At 33.9% G+C, this 25,627-nt stretch overlaps 1 protein-coding gene across 1 annotated transcript; it reads left to right on the top strand.

Annotated features, from left to right (window-relative positions):
* Positions 1-91: 91 nt before the first annotated feature.
* LOC111795204 (DNA polymerase epsilon catalytic subunit A-like) lies at positions 92-25,397 on the top strand. Its single transcript, XM_023677495.1, has 49 exons — positions 92-382; positions 1,880-1,945; positions 2,026-2,085; positions 2,213-2,308; positions 2,927-3,087; positions 3,551-3,639; positions 3,733-3,950; positions 4,650-4,736; positions 4,861-4,995; positions 5,658-5,780; positions 6,389-6,472; positions 7,199-7,363; positions 7,468-7,644; positions 7,768-7,881; positions 8,200-8,304; positions 9,052-9,170; positions 9,261-9,402; positions 9,474-9,568; positions 10,090-10,195; positions 10,295-10,374; positions 10,476-10,652; positions 10,819-10,903; positions 10,998-11,078; positions 11,151-11,294; positions 12,344-12,439; positions 12,639-12,839; positions 14,480-14,534; positions 14,625-14,767; positions 14,833-15,281; positions 16,513-16,657; positions 16,741-16,938; positions 17,014-17,088; positions 17,381-17,571; positions 18,357-18,540; positions 18,769-18,833; positions 20,399-20,531; positions 20,951-21,052; positions 21,134-21,217; positions 21,336-21,410; positions 21,596-21,655; positions 21,733-21,995; positions 22,084-22,132; positions 22,340-22,500; positions 22,592-22,658; positions 23,162-23,272; positions 23,462-23,632; positions 23,726-23,926; positions 24,369-24,475; positions 24,675-25,397. Exons 1-49 carry the CDS (start codon positions 224-226, stop codon positions 25,030-25,032), a joined length of 6,612 nt encoding a protein of 2,203 aa, XP_023533263.1. The 5' UTR covers positions 92-223; the 3' UTR covers positions 25,033-25,397.
* Positions 25,398-25,627: the final 230 nt, after the last annotated feature.

Below are 25,627 nucleotides of genomic sequence, written 5' to 3'. Positions count from 1 at the left end.
CCCACTACAACGCGCGATGCAGGGGCCTTTTCGTTGGAGGATAAAAAGGCGTATATTTGCGCGGGAAAATCTTCTACCGGCTAATTGAGGTGTCGCGGCCCTTTTCGTCGGAAGCACTGTTTCTGAAAACTCTCCCTCTAAGTTACTCTCCTCGCATTCTGTTCATCTGAAGCATTTTTGTTGTGCTCTGCTCCTTCGCCGTTTGTTGAAGACCGCCAATATAATGAGCGGCGATGGCCGAAGGCGAGGCCGCGCGGACAACAGTAGGTCGAAGAAGCAGAGGATAATCCGGTCCGCCGAGGAGGAGATCGAATCAAAGCTTGGGTTTGATCTTTTCTCTGAAGGCGATAAGAGGCTTGGATGGTTGCTCACTTTTGCTTCTGTAAGTGAATTATGTAGAAGCTTGTTGCTCTTGTAGTTTCTTTTTGCCTGGTGAGTGGGTGATTTTAGCTGTTGCCATTTTGTCGAGGAAGTAAGGATAATTTAGGGAGTTGAATTCTTTTGTTGAGTTCAAAGTATAATTTTGTGTTAGTTTCCTTCAACTTTCTTTTGTCTAGGAGAAAGAAATTTAATATATAAAGAGGGAAAAAGATGTCAATCAGGCACGTCAAAAACCTTTTACGCGGCAGATACATCAGTTACTTAGTACAATCGTTGTACGGGAGGCTGTTAAGTTGAAATAAAATTAGTGGCGGGAACCTTGGTAGTTATGGGTGAACTTATTTGGTCAAGCGTCTAGGTATTTAGCGCATTTTGTCGTTAATTTGTAATCGAATGAGGAAAGCGTAATGCCTACAAAACACAAGGAGATGTCTCTTTTATTACATATTTCTGATTTATTTTTTTTAAAAATTTTTGGATAAGAAACAATTACAAATTTTCAGGGAGTGGGTGAATTAAAGTAGTTGTTACGGAAAATTGGTCTGAAATGGATCACTTCATTTGTGGGTATTATTATTTATATATGTGAATGTTTGCGCTATCTTCGGTTAACCTTGACCATTTTCATTTTCGTAGAACAATTGCCTGACCTTACTATATTTGATTGCCAAGGAAACTCGTGAGATATTTAATCTCAAGTAGCATAGTTTTTTAATTTATGGGTATTATAGAAATTATAGATTATGGTGATTCGATCTTTCTTTTCTGATCACACCAATATTGAATTAAAAGGGATTGCACGGGAGTGCAAGAGGATTGAAGAGTTTGCTTTATGGCATAAGACCCCTATCTTTTATCCTCGAATCTTTTCAGGCAAGAAAGGAGCCATGGTTAAACGTTTTGTTGCCTCAACTCTGTTGGTTCTTATGGATTTTGCAGTACATTGTTAGCTCGTTTCTCACCAAATTTATTCCCAGGATGCATCTTGAAGTTGCAATATTTATTTTCATTAAAAAAAAAGTTGTAGTTGTATCCTGTATTTTAGGTGTGGCCAATAGATTTTTGTTGCACAACTTTAATAAGATGATTTTACTTATAAAGCGATGGATTCACTTTCTAACTGAGGAAGTTCTATATATTGTTTGTCAGAAAAAGAAGGGCATGAGAATGTTGCAAAATGCTTATGTTCTATGTTATACATTTACTTCTTGATCCTTATTTCACATTTAGTATTTCACATGTTGTATATATTGAAAGTAAAATATGTTTATTTCCTTATTTAATAAGAGCATTGTAATTGAGAAGTAAATAAGAGCATCGTGATTGATTTAACTCGCTGATGAGGTTACCCTGCCAGTTTACGGGACAGAGGAAGACATGCAATCCCAAAGATAAAAAGTTAAACTTTGTATTGCAATTCATTGTGTACTCATACAATTGTTCAGTCTATGATATGAAAAGTGAAGAACATCATCAATGCTTGATTGTAAATTTGCAGTCAGCTTTGGAGGATCAGGACACTGGAAAGATCTATAGCTGTATCGATCTTTATTTTGTGGCACAGGTAAAAAATGGCATAACATAACTGTTTCAGATCGTGTATAATGAATTAGTTCAAAGTGTATCTTTTTTGATTTGGTACAGGATGGCAGCAGTTTCAAGTCAAAATATAAGTTTCGTCCTTACTTCTATGCAGCGACAAAGGTATATGACGCATGTAAAAGCCATGTTGTCTGCTTTATCTTCCTCAATCAATTCTCTGGTGAAACATGCATGTCGTGGTTATCATCATTTTGCATTAACAATGAATAAAATGATGCAAATGTTGTAGGACAAAATGGAAACTGATGTGGAGGCTTATTTGAGACGACGTTATGAAGGTCAAGTAGCTGATATTGAGATTTTAGAAAAAGAAGACCTTGATCTTGTAAGTTTTCACATGGATATACTTGCATCTTTTGCCTACTTTAGTTATGATTTTAATATTTATTCTTAAATGGTGCTAAAGAATAAATAATATTGCAGCTTTGATGTGGAGAGCATTGTCATTATGAACTTAAGAATCTAGAATTTCCTATTCTTTATGAGCTGTTATTATTTTGCTATTGCCTAGAATCCATTGAGCATTTGTGCTTTGATGCATGTTGAACCATAAACAACCTTACTACTACAGTGCATCCTAGCCTTAAACTTTCTTTGTATAAGTTATGGTCAACAATGTAGATGGTAATGATAATCTTTCTCTAGATAAGTGCGTCTTGTTGTCTATTCAACATTGTTTTGCCTTATGAAAAAAAGGAAAGACTCATTGTTTTTCCTTGTTTCTTTTTACAATGTGCTGACAATTGCTTAAGCATTTAGATTTTACACTTTTCAGTTAACATGAAACTTTTTTCTCTATATGACATGCATTATGCATTCATTTTATTTGTTTATGCTGCATAGGATTTATTACCATATTACTCAATTTCAACTTTATTGCTCCTTTTTGCTTGATCTTGCTTGATATGCATCTTCTGATGTATAATTGTTTGCTTCTTTGCAGAAGAATCATCTGTCTGGCTTGCGCAAGGCATATTTAAAGCTATCATTTGACACTGTTCAAGAATTGATGAACGTGAAGAGTGAACTGTTGCGAGTTGTTGAAAGCAATTGGGCAAAGTCTGATGCTGCAGAAGCATATGATTCTATTTTATTTGGGAAAAGGTGAACCTTAGACGTTTAAGTTTAATGTGCATTGTATAACACAATTTTGTAATTCTTTTAGTTTGTTAATTGTTTTTCAGAATTAGATATTCAGTTTTATGAGAATGTGAGATGCTTGATTTTGGTATAGCAAGATAATCCCATAAAATATCTATAAAGTAATTGTTTCCATGGTCGGTCATGCTATTGTCTAAAGTAAAATTTAACACTGAAACATAAAATAAAAATATCCCTGCATTTGGGCAGTCTTTGGATGCTCTGGAACTCAAAAGTGAATATAATGAAACAGATTCTGATTTTTGAGCCCTATCATACGTTGGTGTTTCAGGTTTTAGTTTTATTATAGCACAAAGATGTTTTTTTTTTAAGTTCTCATCAAGGCATAGGCATGTCATTCATAATCATTATTACAAAGTTCAATTTTATTTGCTTGTCTTGGACTAATTTGTCTCTTGATTTTCAGGGAACAAAAGCCTCAAGATTTTGTAGAATGCATTGTTGATCTTCGAGAGTATGATGTTCCTTACCATGTTCGCTTTGCTATTGATCATGGTGATTTCTCATTTTATTTAGTTAGACTAGTATTCATATGTCTCTAAAGTGATTTCTTCATTTTCTTTCTTTTGACACAAATCTATTTGACAGATGTGCGCTGCGGACAATGGTACGATGTTAGTGTATCAAGCACTGGTGTTTCACTTGAGAAGAGAAAAGATCTTCTGCAACGTGCTGAAGTTCACATATGTGCATTTGATATCGAGACCACAAAGCTACCATTAAAATTTCCAGATGCTGAATATGACATGATAATGATGATTTCCTATATGGTTGATGGACATGGGTACTTGATTATCAACAGAGAGGTATTGTCTGTAATATCATCCCGACTCCTCTGTTGAGTGGAGGGTGATAAACTCTTCGGAAATTTGCTCAATGCATTTTACTTATTATCAATTTGGTTTGATTGTACTCATTTCTTTTGGTAATTTGCATAACAATTACTTTAGTTCGATGGATCTATCAATCTTATTTAACTTTCAATTAAAAGTTATGCAAATATTGGCTAATGTAATTTTTATGATTATAAACGTGTTGGCATTTTAAATAACCACGTATATATAAATTCTATCAATTTANTTTTTTTTTTTTTTTTTTTTTTTTTTTTTTTTTTTTTTTTGTTTCACGGCAAAGTTCAATAAGTTGTTACAAGTTTGGTCAGGAAAATTGAAAAAACTCCTAGCCCTCTCTAACTAGATTTTACTCTCTTGAGTAATTTATGCCAATGAATGCTGAATGGAGCTAAATTACCAGAATGACATCTTGACATGTACATGTTGTGTTTGCTCGGTAGTTCTTTAATTGTTTTGAGACTTTACAACGCACTTATTATTGTTATCTTTTATCTCCTAGCAATCTTCAAGTCATAAATTCATTTATTCTTTGTCTTAAGATTCATTTAGGTAACTTCAAAATGAAGGTTCTATTAGTCAGTAAGTTTTGATAATACTTTTCTAATATATGTATGCAAGACAATAATGACGGTGATTTCATAATATCTGCAGTGTGTTGGAGAAGATATCGAGAATTTGGAGTACACTCCAAAACCAGAATATGAAGGGTTCTTTAAAGTGACCAATGTGAAAAATGAGGTAAAGATTACATTTCCATGCTGTTATACGGTGTTCATGATCTTGTGATTAATCATGCACATCTACTTTAAAGTTGTTTAGTTTGATCTTTATTTAATATGATTTTCTTTTCTCACTATTGCAGTTAGAGCTTCTCAAATTTTGGTTTGCCCATATGCGAGAGGTGAAACCTGGTATCTATGTTACCTACAATGGCGATTATTTTGACTGGCCATTCATTGAAAGCAGAGCAGCGTATCATGGATTTAAAATGAGTGATGTAAGTTCGTTGTTTTCATTAAATGCCACTTTATTTGGAGAATTATTGTGCTATTCGATTATGTCTAGAGATACAGTGCTTTTTTGAAAGGGTTTTCAAAGCTTTAACTTCATTTGCACAGCTGTCGATGTATATGTACATTTGTAAAGTTGTAGTTGTAAAAAGAATACACATACATACATACATACATATATGTTAATCTTTGTGTGTAAAAAGAGTATATATACATATATACTATATATATATGTATGTATGTTAATCTTTGTGTGGCTAAAGTCATTTTGGATATGCTTGGAAACTCCATATGATTGTCAGTTTCTTTCTGTATTTTTTGATTTAGAAGTGCTTGCATGATTTGTTCAGCAGTTGGAGTTAAAACTCTTCTTGCGTGTATGTTTCTAGTGCACCTTGAACTTTCATGCTTATGAGTTTTTGTTTTAAACTTGTATGAATTATTATTTGTAATGGCTAAAAAACGCTCCTATTGGTCAGTGGTGAATTTGAAATCAGTTGCTGCCGACATACATGTTATTCTTAGGTCATATGGTTTTAGTTACTTACTAATTTGTTTCCCGTTGAATCTTTATTATTGGTGCTGGCTCAAAACATTGGAACTTCTATTTTCCTAAACAATATTTTTTTTTTTCATTTTGAGCTTGTAGGAAGTAGGATTTCAATGCGACAAGAATCAGGGGGAATGCCGTTCTAAATTTGCTTGTCATTTGGATTGCTTTGCGTGGGTTAAGCGTGATAGTTATCTTCCTCAGGGTAGCCAAGGTCTGAAGGTACAAAATTTAAATTCAGTCGTTTGTTCCTTTTATGTAACCGATCAGGAATTAATGGTTAATCCTGATTAAGAATGTTAACGTTATATGGGTTGTGTGGAAATTACTTTCTTGGGAAGGGGTTTCATAAAGCTGCTAGTATTGTGTCACTCAACCATGACCTAATTTCCTGTATGATTATAACTAAAAACTTCCTTCTTTCCCTTCATTAATCCCTCGGTTTTCCCGATAGCTTTCTACTGGTTTTCTTAAATTGTCATCAAGTAGTCAATAAAATGAAAAGTGAATTGTCAATACTGATTTTTTCCAATATTTTCCTTTATGTTCAAACTGCATTGATGAATTAAATAAACAAATGAAGAGGTAAGTGCAAAAGAGAGAGAAAAAAGAAAAAAGAAAAAAGACAAAAGAAAAAATAAGAAGAAAATAGACTACCCAGATGCTGAGGTCGCCTTGTCTTCAAGGTAATTATAGTTCCATCAACCACAGCTAATGAGAAAATACAAAACACAATTGTCTGCTAACAATGCAGTGACAGTAATATGTAGAGTCTTCTAGTTTCTATGATAAGTAACTACCGTTTGATATCTATTGTTTGAATCTGACAGGCCGTTACAAAAGCTAAATTGGGTTATGATCCTCTTGAAGTGAATCCCGAGGATATGGTGCGGTTTGCAAAGGAAAAGCCTCAGGTACAAAACATGACTTGTTTTCTGTTGTATTTATAATGTAATTAAGTTTTCATGATTCTGATAATAATGGAGTGGCTTACTCTGCACAAAGAAAAATGTAACCAAGTCTTGGATATTTAAATTAATGCATAAAAATATGGCACAAATATATAGAGAATGCAATGAACGCTGTCATAGTGTGTTAAAGGATCAAAATTTGACTTGTTCTTATTCAACTTATTAGGTTTCATTTTATAGGCCCGTTTGTATTTTCTTCACCTTTTGCAATGAAACCTTGGTTTCTCACACACAGGCTCTAACGTTGGCATGTCTAAATTATAGTTCAAGTGGGTATATTGTAACTATAACTAGTACGACAGTTTGGCTACTGTGTGGGTGATATCTACTTTCATATTAAAATGTTTTTACGTGGGCGAGCTTTGACATCAATTGATGCTATAGTATAGTATGATTGTTAAAGGAAAGAAACATATAGGTCTCATTTTTCATGTTTTGGTGACTATCCAAAGGCTTAGAGTTGGACTTTTCTTCAAGGCTGTATTTTCTCTCTTATTTTGCTCGTCAATTTTCTTATGATATGCAATTACATTTTTTTCTTAACTCTCAGCTCTACATGTTAATGTTTATTTATTTCCTAGAAGTTGAACTCTTGCTAGTTGTGAATCTAAAATCTTGTGAGTGTCTTCCTAATAACCGTTTCCTTTGTCACTGAAAATGTTATTGCAGATGATGGCGTCCTATTCGGTTTCAGATGCTGTTGCTACATACTACTTGTACATGACCTATGTTCATCCTTTCATTTTTTCTCTAGCAACTATTATTCCGATGTCACCAGATGAGGTGTTGCGCAAAGGAAGTGGGACCCTTTGTGAGATGCTTCTAATGGTTCAGGTTGGCTTTTGTTTTGACATAGATATGTTTGTCTATCCTTTTCTTTCTAAACTACTGATTTGTTTTTACCTTCCTTTTCTTTCGTGATTTTATGTTTGTCGCAGGCTTACCAGGCTAATGTTGTGTGTCCTAACAAACATCTATCAGATCCAGAGAAATTCTATAACAACCGGCTTCTTGAAAGTGAGACATACATAGGTGGTCATGTAGAATGCCTGGAGAGTGGTGTATTTAGATCCGACCTTCCTACCAGTTTTAGGCTTGATCCATCTGCCTATGATGTATGCCACATTTATACATCTCAATCAAGTTTCCTTGATTGTAGATTTCTCTAGTCTTCAATGTATTTAATTGACAATGGTGTTTCAAAACCACTGATTACATTTGATTCCTCTACTATTCAGCAATTGATAAACAATCTGGATCGAGATCTGCAGTATGCCATACAAGTAGAAGGAAAAACAGACTTGGAGTTAGTGTCAAATTATAGTGATGTGAAGAATGCTATCATGGAAAAGGTGGCAAGAATTTCTTTTTGATTATTTTATTACAAATGTTTTTATGATTTTTATTTATGCTCATCTGAACATTATTATTATTATTATTTAGAATGGCTAATGAATTGAAGTTGCTTTTCTTTAAACTCCAGTATTGATTTTTGTATATTTATTATTAATATATATATATATATATATATATATATTTGTAATGAAGCAAAAGATTTGATATACTTTCTGTCCATGGTGTTTCCATCTTAAAATGTACAAGGATACCATTTCTTACCATTTTGTATTTTCTTGTAAACTTTCTTTCTCCCTCTCCCATGTGATGCATAGCTTATTAGATTGCGGGATGAGCCTGTACGTGAAGAGGGCCCTCTGATATATCACCTTGATGTAGCTGCAATGTATCCCAACATTATTTTAACAAATAGACTTCAGGTATGTTAAAAATTCTGCTTCCTTTTAGTTAAGGTATACATTCAATTTTAAAGGAGAGCTACAAATTATACTTGATTTCTCTAGGTTTCAAACAAGGTTGTTTGTAGTTTTTATTTAATAAGTTTTCTAATAATGGAATATACATTTCAAATTGTGCAAAAAGCAAAAGGAAAATCAATGTTTTGCAACAAGACTGTTCTTCTGCTCCTCCCTTTGGGCGTTTTGTTCTTCACTGTTTATTTTTAGACTCATGTAACTTCGCTTTTCTAAGTGTTTGTATCTTTGAACATTTTTCTATCTTTTCATATATCAACGAAAATTTTATTTCAATTTTAAAAAAAAAAAAAACAATATGCCTGCTCGATCTATTTCTAGATAATTTTCACTTGACTACCTTCATGTTTTCTTCTGAGGAGCCCTGTATTCTATCGTGGAAAATGGTGTGAGCATGATGTCACAAGTCTTTTGAGGCTATTCTTGGGGAGTTTGAGCTCTCATGTTTGATTATGTTGGATTACACTGGTCCATGAAAATGGAATATTTCTTTTTAATTTTCTTTTAACTATTACAAGCTCTTTACAAACAAATTATTGTTTTGAGAGCACATATAATGACTTGACTACTCGCCCAATTCCAGCTGACATGATTACTTGTTTTGCCAAAAAAATTATTTCCCTCAATCAAATGTACTAGCCATTAGTTCCATACTGTGGATGGATTTAACAGCTTATTTTTGTTTAATTCCAGCCGTCGTCAATAGTTACAGATGAGGTTTGCACTGCTTGTGATTTCAATCGTCCTGAGAAAACTTGTCTACGAAAACTTGAATGGGTTTGGCGTGGAGAAGTATTCATGGCTAAAAAAAGGTCATCTCTCTCTCTACTTGTGCCATTTATCTGTTGTTATTTTTCATGAAGCGTTTTATTGAAATTGTGTTATCACTTCATCAAATTCAGTGACTATTATCATCTGAAGAATCAAATTGAGTCTGAGTTTGTTGATAGCGGTAGTGCTCGGTTGTCAAAATCATTTCTTGAACTTCCAAAGTTGGAGCAGCAAGCAAAGCTCAAAGAACGTTTAAAGAAATACTGTCAGAAGGTTTATTGATCACTATTTACTTGAATGTCTGAAAGTCACTTTTGACATATATTAATTCTGAGATTTTTCAGGCTTATAAACGAGTACTTGATAAGCCAGTCAATGAAGTTCGAGAAGCAGGGATCTGCATGAGAGAAAACTCTTTCTATATTGACACTGTTCGTAGGTACGTGATTTAGATAAGTTGGAAGTCGATACATTTCTTGGCTGATATTTCCTCTTTTAGTAGTTCAAACCATTATGTATGGTGTTTCCTAAAAATGGTTTCATCTATGGTTGGTATTTTTACAAAAAAATATTTAGCTTAACAATACAAAAAATATTTAGCTTAACAATACAAAAAATATTTAGCTGTTTCTTACATCAATTCTATTTTACTGTGGTATTCCATTTGTTAAATCTCCAATCAACTCAAAAGCTAAGATAATGGGTTATGACAAATTTTATTATATTAACACTTCATCAGAGTTGATGTAAAATGTTAATGGAATGACGTACTACTAATAACATACTCAAATGCTGACAAATCCCAAATGTTTTGTTGAACTAAAACTAATAACAAAACCAAACACTTACTAGTAATTTAACAAGATAGATGGGGGAGTCATCTTGTAGATAGGCTTGATACTTGTTTTGTCATTATCAGTTACATTTCAAATCTGACTTCATCTTTTTGATATGTCCTAGTTTTCGAGATAGAAGGTACGAATACAAAGGGCTCAATAAAGTATGGAAGGGAAAATTATCAGAAGCTAAAGCAAGTGGAAATTCAATCAAGATCCAGGAAGCACAAGTATGGAAATTGCCTTTTAACTTCTTGATCACTTGAAATTTTTTTAAGCTATTTCTATTCTTAACATTGTATTTCATGTTTTCTCACTACTTTTTATAGGACATGGTAGTTCTTTATGATTCTCTACAACTCGCTCATAAATGTATCCTCAACTCCTTTTATGGATATGTGATGCGAAAGTAAGCTCTCTTTGTTTTGGCCTGAGATCTTTTATGTTTTTTTTTCCATCGACATGAGTTCAGTGTCATGCTTTCACTTCAAAATGATACTTTTCTTCTAGGGGTGCTCGATGGTATTCAATGGAAATGGCTGGGGTAGTTACATATACTGGAGCAAAAATCATTCAGAATGCTCGTCTGTTAATTGAAAAAATTGGAAAACCATTGGAGTTAGACACTGATGGTATCTGGTGTGCGCTACCTGGATCATTCCCAGAAAACTTTACCTTCAAAACAAAGTATGAATTGATCTTTCACTATTCATTCGTGTGCTTAGGTTTTGAAATAGTTAATATATATAAAGTTCAATGAATGCTTTGCAACTATGTCTTTGGCCCACTATCTTTCTTACTTCCAATGATTATCTAAAAATGATGACTATGTTATATGAAAAATATATTTCAGAGATCTGAAGAAGTTGACAATTTCATATCCATGTGTAATGCTTAATGTTGATGTGGCAAGGAACAACACAAATGACCAGTATCAGGTAAGCTTGGTTTTTCTTTATTTTATTTCTCTTTATCCACGTCTTTTCTAGCTCACCTAGACATATTGTTCTCATATTCTAAGTATTTTGGCAGACGCTTATAGATCCTGTGAAGAAAATATATAAAACACATAGTGAATGCTCAATTGAATTTGAAGTAGATGGACCATACAAGGTAATGTAGCATTTATTTTCATTTGATTAAACTAATTTTGGATTCAATGTGTTCACATAGTTATTGGTTTAGGCAATGATCCTTCCTGCTTCCAAAGAAGAAGGCATTTTGATCAAGAAAAGATATGCTGTCTTCAATGATGATGGAACACTTGCAGAGCTAAAAGGCTTTGAGATTAAGCGTAGGGGGGAGTTAAAGCTCATCAAAGTTTTCCAGGTCTTTGTTTCTATTGTTTTGCTTTTATTCTCTGCTGGTCATCTCTTGTTAATTAAAGTTTGTACTTCAATGTCGCAGAATGGTCAAGGACTGAGGTATATTTTTTTACTAATCTAGGCACGCAAGTCTTGTAGTATAACTGCATCTAAGCTGGTTAAATTCAGCCAGTTTTCTATTCTTTAATCGGTTTAAAATATAAACAGTTGATTTGAATCTAATGGTCCATCTCTTTGATTATAGAAATGTTTCAGTCATTTTATCGTTTTTCCATTTCTTTAATGGACTTTGGGGACCTGTTTTGTTTTCCATTTCTACTTTTGTTTTCAGAACTCTTTTTAAAAGTTGTTTTGGTGACTTGTAAAAGGTTAAAGTAGTATAAATTTGAAATTACCATTCTCAAGACCGTAGGTTTGGAAGTAAGAACAATTTCAATTATTTTTAGATATAGGCCATCCTTGACAAAAAGAAGAAAAAAAAAAACGAAAATAACTTCTAAAAAGACAATTGCCGAAACGTATTATCGCCGAATTTTTGTTCCACAATTTATTTTCCCCTAATAACCCATTTTTCCTTTTTCTTTTTCATTTTAATTTCCTAGACTGTCCTGACTAACTTGAGTGGGACAACTTTTCAGTTGGACAATTTTGTTCTTGAGCAAACTTATGGGATTTTAGTATCCGAAATCAGAGGCCTTGAGGTGTTAGAAATCATTCCCCCAAATTCCATTTCTTCTATCTTATTCCCTAACCTCTTAACTTCTCTTCTTTAGAAGAAGGGAAAATAATGATAAAACCACATAGCAAACAACATTTATTAGCTAAAATGTAATTGGCTTAGGGTACTGGTTGGATATGATAATGGTTACGGCTTACGGTACTGGTTGGATATGATAATGGTTACGGCTTACGGTACTGGTTGGATATGATAATGGTTACTATCTGCCTGATAGAGACTCCAAGTTATGCTTCTCTGTATTGTATGTTATGCAATCTAATATTAATTAGTATGCTATCTCACTTTTCCTGTGCACGTATATTTTAAACTTGTAGGCTGAACTTTTTGACAAGTTTCTTCACGGTTCCACCTTAGAAGAATGCTATTCAGTTGTTGCATCTGTTGCAAATCGCTGGCTAGATCTTCTAGATGTAAGTAGAATTTGAATTCAATATTCCATGTTAAAACATCGTATTTTGAAAGCTTGTCTTGAAGTCTGAAGTTAATGGAGGTCTTCCCTTTTAATTTTATTTGTAACCATAATGGTTTATGATATGGCCAATTTTCAATTTAAAATATTAATTTGTAATTTGCTTCAAATTTACGTCTCTTTTTCATGCTTACCCTCAGAATCAAGGAAAAGATATTGCAGATAGCGAGTTGCTTGATTATATATCTGAATCCAGTACCATGAGCAAATCTTTGGCAGACTATGGAGAGCAGAAGTCTTGTGCTGTTACCACCGCAAGACGTCTTGCAGATTTTCTTGGTGATACAATGGTCAGAGATAAAGGCCTACGTTGTCAATATATAGTTGCATGTGAACCTAAGGTATGTATACAGTGTATGATTTTATTACATATGATATCTACCCCCGGTGAGCATAATTCACACAACAAATCTCAATAATCAGAGTTCATAGCTGATATCACTGTTACTATGTAGTTTTGGGAACAATTGTATATAGCTTCATTGTAGCAATTAATGTAAAGATAACAGCAATGAGTAAGCTTTCTCACTTCATCCTATGTTAGAAGAGAGAAGGATGATGTTTCTGGTAGTTGATATCTATACGATATTCTCATTTAAAATAATGGATGCTTCATTGTTCACCTGTTCTAGCTCTTAAACCATTACTTTTATTTATGCAATTCACATAATCCACCTCCTTCCCTCCCACCCACGTCTTCCTCTCAAGGGAGGGAGGTGCCAATGAGGGTTAGGCGTTTTTTTATGTACCATATGTATCCTTCTTCTAAAAGAAATGATTTAATTTATCGAAGTAAAATCAATTGTCTAGCTCCCACAAAAATCTTTTGATTTTTTTTTTTTTTTTTTTTTTTTTTNTTTTTTTTTTTTTTTTTTTTTTTTTTTTTTTTTTTTTTTTTTTTTTTTTTTTGCCTCTTATGATGCATCAATTTTAAAATTTGTTTGTTACTTAGTACAAGGTGGATCGTTAGCCGTTTAATGACATCAAAATCTGAGTAAGTTCAAATTTACAAAATCTATGATCCCCAAAAGACAACTGCTGCTCCTAAAGACTCTTGTGTTTCTCTCTATCCACATATCCATGAAAAAAGCTGTACAAACTGTGAACTAAAGACTAATTGCAGTTTTCTTATTGAAAATAAAACCTTTGGTGAATTATTCTGAACTCAGCTTGAACCAGAAGGAAGCAACACAAGCACAGTGGCTGAACGAATGCTTAGCATCCTTTTGGCTGTTTTTGTGGTTGAAGTTCCTTCCCGAATTTTAATAACTAGTAAATTTGTTCACAAAAAAGGGGTGATGACAGGTTTTGGTAGATTGATCCATAGGAATCTTCAATCCACAATGGGTTTTCATCTAGAATTCTAAGGGTAACATCATTCAGTTGCTATATGGAGCTCTTTTGCAATCTAAAGCTCAATTGATTTAGGTTAATGCTGTCAAGGCTTTCATTTATGAGGTTTGGTTTGAAAGAAATTAAAGAATTTCTGAAGATAAACTTTCAACTTGGTGGGGAACAATTGCATGCAGTCAAGATTAAATCTTCTTATTGATGTTTTCTTTCTCCGTTATGTGGGGGATTTTATTTCCCCTCTTAGCTTGNTTTTTTTTTTTTTTTTTTTTTTTTTAATATTCATTAATTAATGAACAATTTGCTTCTTTCTTTTAAAAAAACTGAATATCATAATCCTCCAGACCCTCTAACTTTGAAATATACTACTAAGGACTCTTATAACATTCATTTTCCCCCCTTTTCTTTCTTTGCTCAAACCATCCCAAGATCATTGGCCCTGGAAATATTAGTCACCTTTTTACGCCATGACTCCTTTGAAAATTCCCATCTACATTTTGCTAAAAGAATTTTATTTTTTTCCCTCTAAAGTTGCAACATGCAAACCTCCACACTTTTTAATTAAAATTATTTCAATGGTCTAGCTTCTTGCCCAACTTTTTAATTCATTCTTTTGTTGATAATGTGATAGGGAACACCTGTAAGTGAGCGTGCTGTTCCAGTTGCAATCTTTGAGACTGATGCAGGTAAAAATCCAGTGTGGATTTCTTGGACTTGATTCTGTCGATTGGGTAATTTTTTTTATTAAAAAATTGGCTTTTTATAATTAATTGCAGAGATTATGAAATTCTATGTGCGTAAATGGTGCAAGATTTCATCTGAAGTTGGCATCCGATCCATCATTGACTGGTCCTACTACAAGCAACGTCTAAGCTCAGCCATTCAAAAAATTATAACAATTCCAGCAGCCATGCAAAAGGTTGTTTCGTGCTATCTATTTGAACAATCGATCTTGTTTTCTTACTAAAAGAAAAATATTTTTAGGTTGCAAATCCTGTTCCTAGGGTTGTCCATCCTGATTGGTTACATAAGAAAGTTCGTGAGAAGGATGATAAATTTCGCCAACAGAAAGTAGCTGATATGTTTGCATCCTCAAACAGAGGTAAGCATTCAAAGAAGAATAGTGATGTCAGCTGCAGCAAGCATGTGGTGAATGAAGATAATTCTGACGATTTAGAAGATTTTCAAAAGAAAACAAATTCTACAAATGGCCCCAAACCAGTTGCCCGATGTTATGATGTCAGAGGAATGAAACATTCAAGTACAAGCTATAGCGAAATAAACTCCAAGGTGCAGGATAATTTTAATGAAGGATGTGAGCCTTCTTCACCTTTGCATGTTGAAAACATTGACAAAAATGTCGATTACAATGGATGGCTTGAAATGAAGAAGCGAAAGTGGAAGGATACTTTGGACAAGAGGAAGAAGCAAAAGTATGTTTTATACTGCGCATTTCCTTGCAATTGGTATATGGTATCTGAACAATGAAGAATACCAAAAAATGAGTAAAACCTGAATAAAATACTAAGGGGAAATTTATGCAATGTGTTATAGATATGCTAATACTAAGGGGAAATTTATGCAATGTGTTATAGATATGCTAATACTAAGGGGAAATTTATGCAATGTGTTATAGATATGCTAATACTAAGGGGAAATTTATGCAATGTGTTATAGATATGCTAATACTAAGGGGAAATTTATGCAATGTGTTATAGATATGCTAATACTAAGGGGAAATTTATGCAATGTGTTATAGATATGCTAATACTAAGGGGAAATTTATGCAATGTGTTATAGATATGCTAATACTAAGGGGAAATTTATGCAATGTGTTATAGATATGCTAATACTAAGGGGAAATTTATGCAATGTTTTATAGATATGCTAAGTTGTGGTTGTAAGCTTTTATCTTGACGTGTCCTTATGCATGAGAGAATTTTACATCTCACTAAGTATAGTCCGTATTCTAATAAGGTAGCTAATGCCTTTAGCACAGTCCTCTTGATTGATTTTTTTTTTTTTTTTTATCATTTAAATCGCAATGAAACCCTAGAGAACTGGTTCTACTAGATCAAGTATTGTTGGAATATGACTTGAATTTTCAGTATACTGTCGGGAAGTTCCATTGTTACTAGAGGTAACAGTTATCTCCCATTTGGATATGAAAAATATGGGTATCTGCTCCTCCCTGTTAGTTCCTTATCATGCTGGATTGTTTTACAATTTTATGGAATATTTAGTTCAAAAGAAACGACATAGTTCTTAAAGAAGTGTAGAGGTCTAGACTCTGGGGGGACGTTTGGAGTGGATGCATTTTAATATTCCCTTTTGGGGTTTTGTAACTAAACTGTTTAGAGATTTTTCCATTAACTAACAATTGTATCTCCTTTTTGTAAAATCCTTATTCCTTTTATTTATTTATTTATTATTATTATTTTTTTTTTATGGGCGGCTTCTTTTTTGGCCTCTTTTTACTTTATATGGTTATGAATTCGCTAGTATTTTCATTCATCTTAATTTAATCAGGTTTTCCTTTTCGGAAATATTAAATGAAATAAAAGATCCAAGCTCCCTGTTGGTGACATATGGATTGCAATTTTAAAAGCTGTATAGTCACATTTTATGCTTAAGATGTAAGCAAGATATCATTTATCTTGGCAGGCTGGTAAGTTTAAGGACTCCAGGTGCTGCTAATGATGTAACACGGGAGTTAAAGGGTGCTACGAATAATAAAGAGGCTCCTAGAACAGGTGTTGGTTCATATTTTAAGAGGCATGAAGGATCTATAACACGCTTCCATTGGCAGGTATTGTAACTTCTGTATCTTTTTAGTGTTTGTCTGGATGTATTAATTTGTTTTGCTCACTTGGCCTCATATTGTATTTCCAGATTTTACAGCTTGTTCAGAGTTCACAGAGTGGCCAATATTTTGCTTGGGCGGTTGTTGAAGGACTTATGCTAAAGATTCCTATTACTGTTCCTAGAGTTTTTTACCTTAATTCCAAAGTACCTATTACAGATGAATTTGTGGGTAGGCGTGTTAACAAAACGCTTCCCCATGGAAGGCACAGTTACAACCTTTATGAGGTATTTTGGGATTGTTTCTATATAAATTATTGGTTTGTAAGTTACAATTTTTAAAGAAAAAAATTATAATTACAGGTTGTGACTGATGAAGGTCAATTTAGAACACAGAGGAACAAACTTGCAGCCCTCCTTGCAGACCCAGAAGTAGAGGTCAATATCATATCATATGCTGTTAGGTTTAGTTTATTATGATTTCGATCTCTTGTGGTACGTGGATCAATCATTGTGATGGACATGTTCTACTTGTCATCAACACTCTAGTATCTTTCCATTCTTAGCTAACTGAAAGTGGATTTTCTGTGCCCAAAAAAAAAAAAAAAGTAGGTTACATAAGTTGTTTAAATTCAAACCCAATTTTCTTCTGCGGAAAGTGCTGTTTTCTTTATTGCTCAAGTATTTTGATTACTTTTCAATTGGAATTCTGATGATGTTCTTTGATCAGGGAATCTATGAAAGCAAGGTACCATTGGAGTTCAAGTCCATCCTTCAGATTGGTTGTGTCTGTAAAGTTGATAAAACTGCTAAAAAACGAAATATTCAAGATGGATGGAGTCTGGATGAACTGCAAATGAAGACTACAACAGAATGCAATTATCTGGAAAAGCCAATCTCTTTCTTCTTTGTGTATCATAGGTAACTTTTAGAATTATTATGCCACTATATTGACATTATCTCTAGCTGCCTAAATGAAGATTATCTTTAACTAAATTTCTGCTGCATAATATTTTCAAGCAACAAATATTTGTGAAAGAATCCTCGCTTTAGCATTCTATGCACCTATGACCTATTAACCTTTTCTCCTTAGGAAAGACATTTTTCGTCAGATGAGATGATACATATGGAAGTTCAGAAAAATTAGGTCCGATGTAATTAGGTCCCGCATAGAATTTTACTTGATCCAGCTTCTTCCTATCTAGGTACTTCCTTAAAAAAATTCTCTGATTTCTTTTACACCATAAACCCCATATCTTTGCCTTTATACCATTAACCCATATTTTAGCCCCACCCTTGAATTTCTATCCGCAGCAATTGACAGCTAATATAATTTGACAACTGATAATCGACACAAGAACATCCAACGGAATGGATATTCCCAACATTCTCTGCTGTAAGAACAAATAAAAAAAATGAATTTCTTACCACGTTCTTGTCTTGTATTTGTGATGGCAAAAAAGATCGAGAGCCAAATGTTTTTATTTCATTAATTGAATTTTAAAATTCATTTTTGATGTATACCTTGGGACCACCTGTTTTCTTTAGAGTTGAGTATCGATCATTGTGGACTAGACATGAATCAAAATGCTGAAATAACGTTGCCATTATGTTACAGAAAAACCGACTTTTATATTTATTAGAAATTTCTTATATTTCATAGTATTCTATTTTAAATCTTGCTGACAGTTTCCGTCTAATTTTAGCATTTCTGAAGGAAGAGCTATCTACATTACTTTTTTTCCCTCCACGAGATCGATAGTTGTGGTGATAGTTAGTCCTTACCAAAACAAAGACTTGTCATCAACTTTTCTCGAAAGGCAATTTCGCGAAACTTGTCAAATACTGTCCGGTGAATCACAACCATTTGAGAGTGGTATAACTTGTAAGGTAATCCCGCTAGTCTCTCCATACTTATCCTCATTTATGTTAAAAACTAGTAAGAGATATATTCTAGAAATTTGAACATGCCAAATTATCATCAATCTTAAATGTTTAAGTTGCACTTAATCATATGATTTATGTCTTTTATGGAGATCAGTAACTCATTTTTGTATATCTAGTTCAACAACTACTGCTCAACTATATCTCATTTTTCTCCTTCTATTCAATTTACAGGTTGACTATGTTGTTAACATCAAAGAAGCTGAAGTGATTTTGCAAAGATCGATAACAGAACACAGGTTTAGTCACTGTTCAATTCTTTTTGTTATTGTTGTTAGACACGGAATTTTTTGGAAATCACAGCGGCCTTTCCCCTCTATAAATAGTCGTCTTTATTTGATGCATTCAAATTTCCAAGGAATACACCAGCCATTGCCCTCGAAAAGGAAGCTTCAAATATAGGCTAAGGTTAGTCATTGCCCCTCAGTTAGTCATTGCCCTCGAAAAGGAATACACCAGCCATATATATAGGCTAAGGTTAAAGCTTTTACAAGAAATTAAGCAATTAAAATATAGGAAACAGAATACACAAATTACCACACGGTTATTGAAGACTATTGCAAGTGTATATTGTCTTACTTACATTTCTTCTTCACTTTCAAAGAGGTACATGTGCCTTTTATTGGCTAACTAAATCCCTAGTTACTAGGTAATAATAAATTTAATTAAGGTCATTCCTTCAACACTCACCCTCAAGCTGTGGAATAGATATCATTTATTCTCAGCTTGGACTGAATAGGATTATGTGCAATATCTTGATCGCACAACTTCGACAACAAAACTTCAATGTCAAAGCTTGACTTCAATGGTAACTATGAAGACTTCAAATAAATTTACTATAATACAGGCTAACTAAATCCCTCGATACTAGGTAACAATTAATATGAATTAAATCTCTAGATACTAGGTAACAATAAATTTGAATAAATTCCTAGATATTAATTAACAATAAATCTAAACAAGATCATTCCTTCCGTGAAAACATCAAGAACAAATAGAACCCCAAGATTGTGCATCATTGTTTGTTTTTTTCGTGCATCATTGTTTGTTTTTTTCGTGCATCATTGTTTGTTTCTTCACAAGATTTTATATTGGATTAGTGATTTATTATTTTAGGTCTTTAGTGAAAAATATTTCTCAAATAGTATAGCTCTAGCACCCCTGTGGTGTGTTGTCTGGAAATCAAATATGAAGGTCCCAAATTATCTTTTCCTTCACCGTTGATCATCCCTTTGTGTTTGTGGCATTACTTGTAGCTTCTTCACGGTTTCTTGGACACCATTTGTGAGATTAATTTCTTTTTTTGTCAAGTTCTATGTGGATGTCCTTTCTTCTTGGAAAAGCCAATCCTTTATGGATCAATATGTCAAAGCACTTCCTGGAGATTTTGGTAGGAGATATCAATGTATTTTAATGGAATAGATGGACACTTTATTGCTCTTTAGAGCTTGTTACTTTATTGCTTCTAGTGTTTTATTTAGAGAGTGTCCTTTGTCATTGCTTTCTTTCCTCTTGATACTAGTTGGGAGTTTCTACAATTTCTCCAGCTTGCATGGGTCCTCATTAACTTAACCATTCTTGGTATTCTCTTACCTCCTGAAGAATATTTCTAGAGTTCTAAATATCTTTTATCGGCTCATCTACGTCTGATATTAAGGATTGAAACTTCTATTCCATCTCAGATTTAGTTTGCATTAGGTCAAAAAATTCTTTGTTATACATTCTACTNTTTTTTTTTTTTTTTTTTTTTTTTTTTTTTTTTTTTTTTTTTTGTGCTGCTTTATGTAACAATATTAATCTGTAGGAGCTTAAACCATGGACCTATTGTAGCTGTAATTCAATGCCCAAATGTGCAACTGCTGAAGTCAGGTGTTCGAGCATTAGATGATTTTCCATGCGTGAGCATTCCTTTTAATGCTCGGGATAGCCAATATCAGGTAGTTTTCTAAGCCATAGCTTCCTAACTTTTACACTTGTTTTATGATTTTATTTAAACTCAACATGAAATTTATCCTATTGAATTACTTTCTTAGTTAAAAGGAAATAATGTATCACCAAATTATCTTAGTGCCCAGCTCAATAGGTTTGTTACAGGTCAGGTCAATAGGTTACTCTTGGAATTATTGATATTTAGTTTAGAGAAAAAAAGCAAGAGAAGTAGGAGATCACGTTTAATATCCTTATATTTGTTTCTAATATTTTTTGGATAAGACATGCTTGAGCCTCTCTACAAGGAATCACCAAATTATTTGTTTCCTTATATTTGTGAACTCTAATTTGAAGAGTGTTCAAAAGTTTTAAACTAGTTACTGAACATGAGTTAGATGCATTAAGTTGTCTAATGTGTGCATTACAGGTTCTTGGTTGGCAACAAACAGCTGCAAAGATTGGAATGCAACGTTGTGCTGCATCATCCCAATGGTTGAATGAGAGAATCTCTCTTGCAAGATATGCCCATGTAACATCTTTTTCCTCCTTCAAATTCTTTATTTTTAAGAGCGTTGATATGAATCTTACCGTTCAAATCATATTTCTGCAGGTACCATTAGGAAATTTTGAACTTGATTGGCTAATTTTTACAGCAGATATATTTTTTTCAAGAGCACTACACGATCAACAGCAGGTTTTTTATTTTTATTTTTTTTATCTCCAAGTCTGCTGTTTTATACTTTCCATGTTGAATCCTTGTTGGCTTAAAGAATTTTGTTGATTGATCGAGAAGTTTTGAATAACTTTGGTAGGTACTTTGGATATCGGATGATGGTGTTCCAGATATAGGAGGCATTAACATGGAAGATGTGTGTTTTGTGGATGAGGTTTGTTACAAGTGGTACTTGAAATTTTATCCTATTACATTTTTCAGTCGTTATTTTTAGTTTTTGCTTTATAACGTTCCGTTAAGTCATACATAGACGGTGCCTGTAATCTGTGAAGTCTTGGCTATACTCCTTATTATGTTGTCCTCCGTTCAATGGGTTTGCGATTGGTTTCTTTGTAATAGGTCCAACAACCTGTTCTGACGTACCCTGGAGCATATAGAAAAGTTTCCGTGGAGCTGAAGGTTAAGTGTTTACACATTCCTTTCGTGATAAAAGTTTAAATGAGAGTAATTAAGTATCTTTACCCCAATCCATGCAGATCCACCATTTGGCGGTCAATGCCCTGCTGAAGAGCAGCCAAGTGAATGAAATGGAAGGAGGTAGTTTGTTTGGCTTTGAACATGATATGCAATATGGAGCCCAACTTTCTAATGAAGACGGTGGCTTTGACGAGGCTTCATCATCTGCGCCGACATTTCGTGTCCTGAAACAATTGATACAAAGGTGTCTTGCAGATGCTGTTACATCTGGAAATGTATATGCTGATGCAATTTTGCGGCATCTGTACCGATGGATTTGCAGGTTTCTGCTTGTTGACTGATTTATTCTATTTTAAGTAAAATTTCGCTCGTTAACTATGTTCATTCGGTTTTTTTCTTTTTGATTGCAGCCCCCAATCAAGACTTCATGACCCTGCTCTTCATCGCTTACTCCACAAGGTATTCGTGAATGTTTTTAGANAAAAAAAAAAAAAAAAAAAAAAAAAAGAAAAGCAGGATAACCCTTCATTGCATTTTGCTTAAGAAAAGAAAAGCACTAGTCTTCACATAATGCCTTCCCGTAGTTATTTATTGTATTTATAATTTGTGCTGTTTCAATGGACTGACCTACTCTTTGAAACTTCTTGTTATAATTGCTGTTGTTAGGTTATGCAAAAGGTGTTTGCTCTTTTGTTGGCTGAGCTACGAAAATTAGGTGCCACCATTATATTTGCAAACTTCTCAAAAATTATTATAGACACGGGAAGGTTTGATCTCCAGGCTGCTAAAGCATATTGTGATAGCTTGCTGAAAACAGTGCAAACAAGGTTGTTCTTCTTCTCTCGTAGGGAGTTTATCTTTCATAAAACATACGTAGTTTGTATTCTGTTTTTCCTTATTATTTTTCCTTTTATCTAGGGATCTGTTTGAGTGGATTGAATTGGAACCGTTACAGTTCTGGCACTCCCTGTTGTTTATGGATCAGGTTTGATGACGTCATATCTCAATGCTCATGCTTCACTTGGTTCTTGTCACGAGTCTTCCCTCCCCACTCGGCTGCCNTTTTTTTTTTTTTTTCCCTTTCTTTTTCATATTTCATTTTCATCTCTTTCCCCCTTTTCTTTTCTGGTGTGGGTGGAAATGTTCCCAGGTACCAAATGTAACAGAACTTCCGGCATATACTTTACAGCCTTTTCAAATTGCATTGGCTAAAATGAATTTTCTAACATTTTGTTTTATTCAAAATGATTATGTAATTTGCTTTTAATGATTCAAAATCAATTTTTATATAATAAAATTGCATTTAAAAGTATAAAATCAACTAAGTTAATTTTGAATGATTAAAGACACGTTTTAGAGTAATTTTGAATATGACATAAGTAATTTGTTAAAGGTCTTTTTATTTATTAAGATTTTTTATTTAAAAGAAACACTTTTGATCACCTAAAACCATTCAATAAGTTACACTAAATGTCCCTTCTATTTTAGTTTAACTACGGTGGAATCCCAGCAAAAGATGATGAGAGCACAGATATTGAATCTCAAGTTGATATAGTGGCCAACTGGAACATTGCTGAATATCTACCCAAGAAGATTCAGGTAACTTTACTACTTGAGGCTTATTAGTTATTTGCTCGGGGATCGATAGGTTGATGAACTCCTGTGCACCGTCAGTAGTGTGTAATTTTTTCAGTTGAAGACAGTACAGTCAAATCTTACAGTTAATTTCTTCAGGATAAAATGGCCTCTGAATGTTTCATTTGTCAACTCTTCTTCTGGACATTGCAGGATCACTTCGTTTTTATCATCTCTCAATTTTTGTATATTCCATGGAATTATGCAACCAAACAAGCTGAAGCAAGAGCATCATTGCCGCTTGGTGACACTTGTACCCCATCCATTACAGTTGCAGCTGCTGAATCGTTTGAATATCGTGTTACAGAACATCTCAAAGAGCAGGTATAAATACTCTTCTGCCGCAAGTATTCTCTTTATTTTTTTTTTCTCAAAGTTTCTTAATGATATATTTATTGCGTTCATCTTCATTCTCAGCTAAGCTCTTACTTCAGCGACAAACTGTTGGGAATTGTTCGTGATATTGTTCTTCATATGAAAGGGATGGACAAAAACACCCAGGATATTTTACCAGATCAACCTTCGGGTAGCATACATAAAGGAGATGCTGCATTGGAATTCATTAAGCTCGTATGCGCTGTTTTGGCTCTTGATCAAAATGTCCTGCATGATGTTCTGGTATCACCATCTTAATTCAAGCTTCATTGTGTAGTACATTAATTTTAAATTTGAATTCACGAGATTATTAGAGACTTTCCATGTGAAATAACTATCGTTAGGAATCACGACTTTCCACAATGGTATGTCCACTTTTTATATTCTTTCAAGTAAAAGTTAGCGTCCTCGTCTAAGAACATAGTGGTTCTTAGCCTCCATCTTCCTTCAACGTTCATTATGGAGAAGTTGTGGTTATGTTTTTGTTGTCGGTCGCCACTGATGAAAGAGGAGAAAAATTATAGGACTGAAACAAGTGTCCTCTTTTTCACTCTTGGTTTCTCACGAGTTTTTCTTAGATCCATTTCCCTTATTGTGCATCATGTAACTTCAGTCCAAGTTGGCTTAGAACTGCATTTCATTCAGTGTGAATGATTATCCTGTTAATGTTTTCCCCAATGTTTAGGTAATGAGGAAGAATTTACTGAAGTATGTTCGTGTAAGAGAGTTCGCACCAGAAGCGGAGTTTTCTGATCCATGCTCGTCCATAATCTTACCAAACGTTATTTGCAGGTATGCTAGTGATACTAACTTCCTAATATGTGTCAAATGCATCATAAATGAACAGCATCTTTCATTTTCACTGAGTAACATCTCTGAATCTGTTTCTACCTTGATCCCTTCTCAAACCCGAGTTTAAAGATTTTCGTCTTCGCGGTTGCAGCGAATGCTAAAAAAAATTTCTTACCCTTTCTTTTGGTTCTGAGGGCAGTTATTGTGATGATTGTCGAGATTTGGACTTGTGCCGTGACTCAGCTTTACTAGCACAAGAATGGCGCTGCGCCGTGCCACAATGCGAACAACCATACAACCGAGAAGTGATGGAGAATGCTCTGCTTCAAATCGTGAGGCAGAGGGAGCGCCTCTATCACCTACAGGATCTGGTATGCGTTCGCTGCAAGCAAGTCAAAGCAGCTCATTTGTCAGAACAGTGTGCTTGTGCTGGCTCATTTCAATGCAAAGATGTGGAAGATTTCTTCAGCAAGATGAGGATTCTCCTCAACGTAGCCACTCGTCAAAAGTTCCAATTGTTGCAAGAGTTCACCTCCTGGATCTTAGAAGTCTCGTAAATTGCTTGATAATAAGCTAGCCATCTAACGAGTTTATCCTAACCAATACACAAAGTGGCTCTCTGCTCAAACCACATTCCTGTAGTGATCACAGCTCGGCGGTCGCAACAAAGACTTGAGCTCTTCGTAAACATGGTCGAAAAAGCTCGGTCAGAGCCTTGAGCATATGAGCACATGCATAGCATAGTTGTATTTTATGATGCTGTATATTACTACAGAATGGACCGTGACATTGTACTATTAGTTTTTCTCTCCTTTTTTGTTAGCTATTTAGTTATAATCTTTTACATTTAGGTTTTTTTTATGAATAGTAAAGTTGTATATAAATATTTATGGAACAATAAAATTAGAATCTGTTTTTGACATTGCTTCCTATCTTAAGATTTGATTAATTACATTAATTTTAAATCCTTCAATAGTTAATTATTAAAAAGACGTTACTTATTTTATAAGCATCGAATTTTAGATGTTTGAAATTTGAATTTGATTTCTATTCTATTTCGAGGGGCAAAAAATGATAGCATAACGGTGCTTGCTAAATATGTCCGTTTTATTGATTTTTACGTTTCATGTCGCTATACGACGGGTATTTTAT

The sequence above is a fragment of the Cucurbita pepo genome, chromosome LG05 (assembly GCF_002806865.2).
Source record: "Cucurbita pepo subsp. pepo cultivar mu-cu-16 chromosome LG05, ASM280686v2, whole genome shotgun sequence".
Lineage (NCBI taxonomy): Eukaryota > Viridiplantae > Streptophyta > Magnoliopsida > Cucurbitales > Cucurbitaceae > Cucurbita > Cucurbita pepo.
Note: the sequence above shows the minus strand (reverse complement) of the source record. Positions and strands in the feature narration are given on the sequence as shown.